This window comes from Dysidea avara, chromosome 6 (assembly GCF_963678975.1).
Source record: "Dysidea avara chromosome 6, odDysAvar1.4, whole genome shotgun sequence".
Classification (NCBI taxonomy): Eukaryota; Metazoa; Porifera; class Demospongiae; order Dictyoceratida; family Dysideidae; genus Dysidea; species Dysidea avara.
Genome location: NC_089277.1, coordinates 12,169,105 through 12,178,746, shown reverse-complemented (window position 1 = coordinate 12,178,746; position 9,642 = coordinate 12,169,105). Strand labels below are relative to the sequence as shown.

General features: G+C 38.1%; 1 protein-coding gene across 1 annotated transcript; it reads right to left on the bottom strand.

The window, feature by feature from the left end:
* Positions 1 to 4,268: 4,268 nt before the first annotated feature.
* LOC136258417 (arrestin domain-containing protein 3-like) lies at positions 4,269 to 5,752 on the bottom strand. Its single transcript, XM_066051731.1, has 2 exons — positions 4,639 to 5,752; positions 4,269 to 4,577 (listed from the first exon to the last, which is right to left on the bottom strand). Exons 1-2 carry the CDS (start codon positions 5,612 to 5,614, stop codon positions 4,387 to 4,389), a joined length of 1,167 nt encoding a protein of 388 aa, XP_065907803.1. The 5' UTR covers positions 5,615 to 5,752; the 3' UTR covers positions 4,269 to 4,386.
* Between the last annotated feature and the right edge of the window lie 3,890 nt (positions 5,753 to 9,642).

Genomic DNA, 9,642 nt, shown 5'->3' with positions numbered 1-9,642 from the left:
CCACTTCAGAGCAAAGTTTACCTGTACGGAAACTTAATACAGAACTTTTACTTCTTACGTAAAAGCTGCTTTTCCATTTAACAATTTTGCTCCAGTGGGTGCGTATGGACAAACATAGGTAGGTAGGTACACACACACACACACACACACACACACACACACACACACACACACACACACACACACACACACACACACACACATACACACACACACACACACACACACAAACACTTTTACGAAACTCCAGGCGCGCGCCCAATTTAAAAATTAAATGCTGGAAACTTAACGTGGATGTTACTGAGCTGAAACTATTGGTAGTACAAGACTTATGTATATGTAAATCTCCAAAGGAAATTTTGAAGATAACTTGTTGAAATGAAATTTGGTGGCAATTTTGGCTGAAATTAAGTTGAAAGAATGCTGAGACAGAATTACTTATAAGGTCTAGGCTATACTAAAAGCACAAGCATTGCAAAATATTTAAACCATATATGTACAGTGTGCAGGTACATGATTTAAACTGATTTTTCATCTAAAAGAGAATTGCTAATCACATGAACTAGCTATGTTATGGATAGAGTCAGTAACTCAATTTAAAGTGGACAGGCCATGTTTATAATTATAATGTTATATTCTTGACTGTTTTATTAGAGTATATGACTGTTCTATACTGCTCTGAGACTATAGACTTCTCAGTGGCTCATTGTACATGTAATCCACCTTGATTCCCTTGATCAAGAACAGCTGTAAAGCATTGATAGTGCTGACACTATATAGGCCAAATGAATTTTGGAACAGCCTCAAATTAGCCTGACAGAATTGTCCTGACATGATGTTGACAATGACAAGTGCATGATCAGTATACTACCAATATGTAACATCCTAACAACTTGTTTAACAACAAAACAACACACACACATACTTAAAATAATGTCTATATGTAACTATACGTACATGTGAGCATGCATAACTGCATAAGTCTTAAATAAATTAAGCAGGCAATGGTGCAGGCATCGTTTTGCAGACATATGGAAACCAGCAGTGTTAAACAGCAACATAAACAATCTTTAGCTTTTGAATGTGGCACTTTTGCTAGTTACATTGCTTGAACTATTACTCTTCAGTGTTTCAATCCTTATGTGAGCTCGTGCTTCCCCAAGCAGCTGACTGATCAGAATAACATCCTGCTGCTGTATGGTTTTAGGCTAATGGAATTAGTAAACACTAATTGAAGCTTGCAGTTCATACATGGCTTACATTAGCGTTTTAGTGTTTTCAGTGAGTATAAATTTTGGTAGTAATGTTAAGTTTGATTTACCAGTGATAGTGAGCAGCAGTAAAGTACGTACAAGCATTACATCTGCTTGTTTGTGATTTCAATTCGAGAACTAGCTATACATACATAGCTAGGTACCAGATGAGGTTGACTATTGGGAGTTTGGGTGCCCATGCACACTTTCACCTGTGCAGAGCCAGCTAGAGGTTACTAGCCCTGTCCCAAGAGGACTTGCCTACCTAACTCATGGCACATCATAATCCCTTTAGCACATAATTATATACACAACCAAACTGGGACCACCACAGCAAACATGTTGACATTTCTGTGGCACTACTCAAGTGCTGGAGGAAAAATTCTGATAAATGTAATTACCACAAACACTCAGCATTTTGTCATGGTGGCTATTATGTATACTAACAAGTGAGTGGTGATTCCATGGTACTTTAGACTGGCAGGTGCCAAGAAGTGGGCCACTATATTGTTAATGAATGTAAGTTTGGGACAATAAAGTAATCAAACAGGGCTTTTAGATTGGAGGACCAGGACCAGATTGGACTGACCATCTACAACGGTTGATCAATGATGACTTTTGATACATGGATGAAATAGTTCAAAATTTCCAGTATTAACACATGCACTTGGTCTATATAATAATGCATTCCAAAAAATGCACTTATTATTATTATTATTTGTTTACTGTACAGAAACATCCATATGGAGTATATAGTACTGTTAATAAAGGCAATCATCACGAAATTAATCATAACTAAGTCATTGCTACTGATTCATCAAATTTTCTTTCATCTAAATACTGCGTCTGATTGTATGGTAACTATATTTTGTATTAGTGTGACTGAAAACAAAATCCATATATGGTTCTGATTCAGTTAGAAACCTTGAAATGGGGAATCTTATCTATCCTCTCACAGACAGACACATGACTACAGTTAACACACAAGAGTGTAGGATTGTAGACTACGTGGGCTAGCAAAAAATTATCTACTGAGTTACATCACAGTTTCAGTATGCCAGGTGCCGGATTCTGTATAACAATTTCAAATTATTGATGATCGATATCATTATGGTGAAGGGGTTGGGAAAGGAAGTCTACCAGCTAGGAGAAACAATGAATATTGGAAGTACACAAACATTAATTCAACAACGAATTTGAAGATTTGGGACATGAAGAAATGTAAAGCATGTATATTTGAAAGAATAGGCAAAAGTGTTCTATACCCTACAGGTCTTCAAAAACCTTATGCTACATTCATATCAACTCATAGTACAGACAGCTATTATACGTGAGACATGCACACATGCATTAAAGCATGATTTTTAATCTTATGCCTATCAAAATACAACTGTAAGCTTCTTATGTGTTCAAACCATGCAATGTGTTAAACAATGTTAAAATACCAGTATATGTAGCTTGATATAAAACTTGAAATGTTCTGAATTTCGAAAATCTTACACAAAAATTCCATGCAGGATCTCAATCTAATGTATACACAAACCTCACACCCATTCAGCCCCAGATGTCTCTTTATACATTAATGTATCAGAAAGCATGCAACTGAAGCCAGAGCAGACTTAAAACGAAAACTTATTTGAACTCCATGCAGGCTATAGACCTTGCATATATACAAAACAATAGTAGCAACAAATAACAGTACGTAGTACACAACAATAACCACAACGTTATGATTTGGCTTAATGTTAACTATTCAGTAACTAATTTCATTTTTAGAATCCCACAATGACAATAACTGTGACTAAAGGGTAATGCTTTATACAATTAAACATTAGTTGAAGAGGGTATCCTGCTGTTTAGTGATAGATCTCAGATACCTGCATGGATGACATGTGTATATATAGTCCTTATATAACTTGCGAAGACTGAAATTTCACAAATTCAGTCATTATATTAATTGTGACTGGATTTGGCCCAAATCAGCCTCAATCATGAAGGATTGAAGAAAATTGGAATCCAAACCTTCAATCAGCTTTACAGTGATTAGAATCACTAGTCAGCACCTTGAACTAGAAATATTTATCAGGTGCATAAGTGCTTTAGTGGTGACACGTATAAATGTGGATTTCTATGCAGACACTAAGACTGGTTTCCAAAATCCGGTCACAATTTTATGATACAAAATCAGATAAAACACACTCTAGGAGAGAAGGTTGTCACTGTATAGAGGAATCCACACAACTTTATTGATTACTGTAGCTAGTTGTAAACTCACTGAATGATTTATTTTATGGCATGCATTTCTCATAATCATCCCTTCAGCATACTGAGTGTCTCTAACAGTAATCATTGAGTAATGGATCTTGTAACATACATTTGTACACTTTTTTCTTCAATCCTTGTGTACAAAGCCCTATGAACTTTTTTGTCCCATAACCACTGCCGATTAGTACAATTCACTAACTTGTTCTATAATGGTAAGGCCACTTCAACTAAATCTTTTGCTTCTCGGGCCAAATTCAGCTACAGTCAAGTACAAGGTTGGCAGGTCAGTAAAATAAAAATAAAACTATTAATTTTTGCTAGCTAATGAGTGATTTTGTGAGTCAAATTGTAGCTAAGCTACATTGTGGTTGCTGTACTACATGCCAGTATAGACAGCTATGGCAAAATATTGACTGTTCTTTACTTTTTGATGAGTTTAAAAGGTAATTTTGCTATCCCTTCGTGGTGTTTATCTCTACTTGCAAGGTGAACATAAATATTTTGCACTAAAAAATATAGGGTGATCAGGCTCAAGAAACAGAAGATTTAGTTGAAGTGGCCTAAGGCTTGTTTGCATAATCGCATGCATGAATATAAGAGTATATGTAGCTACCCATCTTTAGAGTAGTACAATGGAGTTTCCATGCAGAAACCCCTAAAACGGCCCACACATGACCAGCAAGGTTGTGATGGTGATAGTTACATATCCGATCCATATATAATACCCAAATGTGAGGTGTGAAATGAAAATAAAGGTAAAATGCACTGAGTCATAATAATAATACGTACAATGCTAAATAAGATTTGCTGTTTTATGGATATGCACAACAGTGAAACATAGCATATAGTTAGCTACTTTAACATCTGGTTACTGTGATGGTTCCTGCTGTAGATCAGAGCCTGCTCCTTCAGGAGTAAACTGATAATTCTTTACATAACCATACATGGGGGAATAGTATAAGTCTCCTGTAGCATTTGCATTAGTATAATCTGAATGCTGAGCAGTAACAGACAATGACCGCTGAACAATGGTGGAATAGTGGAGATTCACAGTACTTGCTATACAGAAATATAAATCACTCAATCATTATGCACGGAAACATTCTATAGACTAACGTACCTGCTGAGGGTCCTTTGTATGGAACACTTCCAATCACAATTGGAAACTCAGTATGAAGATTGAGAGCATTACGAATGTAAAGGAACACATCTAAAGTGTAAAACACTTGAATTATCTGGCTGCTGGAAACAGTAGGGACAGTGACAGGAATAGACATCAACTTGTTATGCCAATCAGCAGTGCCTTTAATTGATTGGATTGTGTTTATAATTTCCTTGTTTGAATCCTTCACAGCCCGACCATGAAATGTAGGTTCACCATGGAAACATATGATCTGCTTCAGGTCGGCTTGCACATACTCAATTCGTCTTTTACTAAAGTTCTCTGTGATAACGGTGATGGCAATTGATTCCCCAGAACAATAAGCCCCCCTGTCTGTTGTGACAGCCATTGTAATTGGCCCAGAAGCACAACAACAGCAGCATACTGTCTTTTCATTTGACTTTGTCAATGGCAATACAAAGCTTGGCAGATTCACATCAATCAGGCTGTTGACGGATATTTGTTTTTCTGTTGTGAACTTAAATTGTCGTAACTCTGACGTGCAAATCCCAGCTTTCAGCATATAACGAATGTGACCAAATGGCTTCTCTAGTGATGACGGCAAAGCCAAATTAGGGGCAAGGCATATCTTGAAGGGGAACTTATGCTTTCCAGCTGGTAAGCCAACTAATTGCTGAGGTGCTCCAACAACAGTGGTGTAGTTGCCCCTGATCCATAGTTCTATGATAATATCACCTAGTATGATCTCTCCTTCTGTAAAGGTTATTCTGTAGGCGACTGCTCTCAGCTCTTCCCAACTGGTGAAACCTCTTCCGATCAGTATAATCTTTATTGCTTGGATAGGTCTCAGTGGTTCTGTTAGCTCAATCTCAACGTTGCCTTCGATCGCTGATCCAGGGTAGTACACAGGAGCCCGACCATTTCTACCGCCTTGTAGCACGATTTTGAAACAGTTTGGAGGTGCGCAATCCATTCTATAGCTAACTATATTCCCGGCCTCAACTATTACAAAAGCGCCCAGGGCATGCTTTTATCATTAAACTATATACAATCATAGGTAGTATACCCTCCGGACACTAAACTACAGCAGACTTAGTGGCGGATACAGGAGAGGTTGCATGTAGATCTATATGTACTTAGTACATAAACCATAGATAATATATACCTCCGGTGTCCGGAGGTATATATTATCTATGCATAAACCGAGGGGTAGAGTCCCAAGACGTTAGCTACCCCTTGACATAAACCCTTCTGAAACAAGGCGCGCGCCCTGAATCAGTTTACGGAGCGGATTGTGTCACTTTTTGACTTTGGCTAGTAATCTCACGCCTTACCCTAATACCCTCTGTTTCTCACTCTTTCAGCTTAGTTCTTACGTCTCATAATTAGCCCTGTGCTTAAAACTGGACAAGCCCTGCGCTTAAAATAAGATTGTTGGAAGAAGGTGTACGTGCCGCTTCGTTTTCTTCACAATTTTACACAGATTTTAATTAAGAAAAGAAAAAAAAATTAAGATCACGTGACACAGAATTTAATTTGTAATTGGTGCAAAATGATCGAGATACTCTAATAGAACAGTCAGTGCGTAAAATTTTGGTCTCAAACGGTAACATTATCTTTATAGGTGTAGCTCCCTTAAAGCTTAATTGCTAAAAAACCAGCGTAGCTAGCTATACTTCTTGGCTAAGAAATTTATTTCAGTGCCATCCATGACTAATTGAGCTACTAGCTACAATTTCCTTTACAATAGTTAGGTACGTAGCTTGTAACTAGAAAGTGTGTGCATGACTCCTTATATTTTAAAAAGATTAACATGTCTGAGATTAGCTACCTAGCTCTTTTTTTTGTTTGTTTTTTTTTGGGTTTTTTTTGCCTACCGACAGACCAAGTTTGTTGCAAAATAAATCTGAGCAACAACTTTTCAAATAGGTATGGCCTAAATCATCATACAATGTTGTCACGGTGGCAGTTATTTTCAGCATTCAGAGACCTTTTCCTTTGGGTCTTCATGGTGCTGTTGATCAGAAACCAGTCACCAAAAATCCTGGAGCCACACTTGAGTCTAGTCCACACTGCTGGTAGTGTTTGAGGTCTCACTCCTAAAATTGTTGAGAGATTGGCATCTCTGCAAGGTGGTGTCACGTAGGTATGCACTGTAGGCAGATCTGCGACCACAGTCAAAGCCTTGTTGAGCTAAAATTTCACGTTGACCTTTGACTAAGGGCCTTTTTCAATCTTTGACTAGTGACGATATTTCAGTACTGTTCGATTGTGGGTTGGAAATTTTTACCCTTGACCGCTGACTTGGCACGAATTTGGTAGCATTCACTAGACTTTGATTGCGGTTGCAGATATACCATGCCTGTATGTCATCCCCTCGCATTACACTTCACTTTCAGCTATGTTCAGCCTCTTTCACAGTATTACAAACAAAGAACAGTAAGAGAAACGCCTCTGCAATTAATCCAGTCACTACAGAAAATATGGACGATAGCCATTTATAAACATCAAGCTACCATGAATCGACACGTCACCTTGGGCTGTCAGCAAAAAGAATAACTAGAGAGGGACAAAGACATGATGCATGCATAGTCGTACATATTGTGGTATGCATGTGCCAAAAGACATGCACCTGTCAGGCTGAATCAGCCTGACAGGTGCATGCCTTTTGGCATACTGCAATGAAGCGACATCGAACAGTGAAAAAATCAATCCCATAGCCTTAGCCATTATCGAGTTACGCTTGTCTGCAGGCATTAGGCAGGCAGGGAATTAGTCAGTAAAAAATTCCATTGAATATTTACTTTTTTTATTATTGCTGGACAGACAGACAGAGAGAATAACTGATATGTCCAGGGAACTAGCCTGGAGAAAATCAATAGTTACAGCAATAAACCATGTAATTGAACTAAAAACTGTTCAACAGTGGGAGATTCGATTGTTTCAACAGGTAAGTTATTCCAATCATTTATTGTCCTGGGAAAAAAAGCTGAATTATGAATTGTTTCTAATTGAAGGAGTGATGAAGTGGATGTTGGTGGTGTGTAGGATAGGAGGTGGTGGAAAAATATGGAGGAATCTTCAAGGCCAAGTGATCATTAATAGAGTTATAGAACATTTTTAATCTTGGAATCATGCATCAATGTGATAAGGTGGGCCACTGAAGGTCTTCAAGCATAGATTTAACACTGCTATTCCACTCGTAATTGAATGTTACCCATCGAGCACCTCGTCTTTGTACCATTTCTATAGAATGAATAGTGTTCTGAACATGTGGATCCCATACTGATGATGCCACATATTCTAGGGTAGGGTAGACCATGGTGATAAAAGCCATGCATATGTTTGATATTCGTTGTACAATTCAGGGGAGTAGGGAGGGAGGTTCCAAGGGGTCAGGAACCCCCTGTAAAATTTAGACTTCTGAGTTTACAGCAGGACCCTAACACACCGTTTAGTGGCAGGACAAAGTGAGTGAGTAATATAGTGTATGGCACAGACAATTGAAAAATTGATAAAGCTTGCAGTCATCTCTCAGGGAAGGATTTACAGAGGTAACATGAGCCCTCTTCAAAACTTAAATTGTTAAAAAGATCGATATACTCTAATAGAGCAGTCAGGTATATACTCTAATAGAGCAGTCAGTTACATACTCTAATAGAGCAGTCACGTATACTCTAATATAACATGCATGCATGTAAATATCCATATGTTAGGAACTTCATTAGTGAAGTTTCTTAGACATTCTAATATTAAATGCAAAACTGAGCATGACTTTATACTACTATAGCTTTGGTGTATAGAACTCCTCACTTGTGTTATGTAAAATGAATCCATGCTATGCATACTACTAAGTCATTCTATTTGTATCAGTGGATTCATGATTCCTATACCAATGAGATAACTATCACTTACAGATTGTCTCTATATGTTATGCTGTCTGTTGCTTTATCTAGTACTAACTTCATCCCAGGGGCACTTATATAGACCTATGCATTATAATTAATGTACTTTTTGCATAAAATATAGCAATTTGCTGAGTTTTTATTCATTTAAATATTAAAAGTCTCTCAGTGGATGGGGCTGCACCCCAGACCCTACATCTGGTAAGTTATCATCAACATATACTGGGATACTGCCAGGGCCGCCCACAGGGGGGGGGGGCAACTGGGGCATTTTGCCCCGGGCCCCAGCCTGAAAGGGGCCCCAGGAGACCCCATGAAGGGCCCCCTGAATACCTGTTTAAAAGATCGATATACTCTAATAGAGCAGTCAGATCTAAATACTCTAATAGAGCAGTCACAGTATTCTTCAGAGGAGCAGTGTAGCAAGCTTATAGATAAGGAGATATGGTTGGTGATGGGTAGTTATTGTTATTGCCAGCAGGTTGTGACTTTTTTTTTTTTTTTTTTTTTGGTCTTCACCTTACAACTTGGGTCAAGGGCCCCACTTTAACTCTTTGCCCTGGGCCCCTTAATTCTCTGGGCGGCCCTGGATACTGCTGTTAGAATCCCCCTTCAAAAAATCCTGGCTATGCCCCTGCAATTGTAAAGATTCCATCTGATAAAGTTTGGCATTCTTGTGCTTTTTAGATCAAGGAGATTTCCAATGGTGTAAACAAAGGAGGATAGTGATAACAGTCTACTAACTGTAAGAATCACACATTTACTGACATTCAAACCCATCTGCCACCATTTAACTATAAGATTAATATTTGACTGAAGCTGTAAATGGTCTTGTTCACAAGTAATTGAATGCAGTCATCAGCAAACAATCGTATCTTAGAAGAAACCCTTGCAGTAATGTAATTTAGGTATGCTAAAAACACCTACGTAAGGTCCAAGTACTGTGCTTTGGGGGACACCAGATAGAACTTTAACAAAGTTGGATTCATGATAGGGACCCGCCGATTATGCTCATAATTTTACCTATTATGCTATGCTGCACTGCTCAAAAATTTACCTATTATGCTTAAATTTATGCTCAATACTTACCCATTAT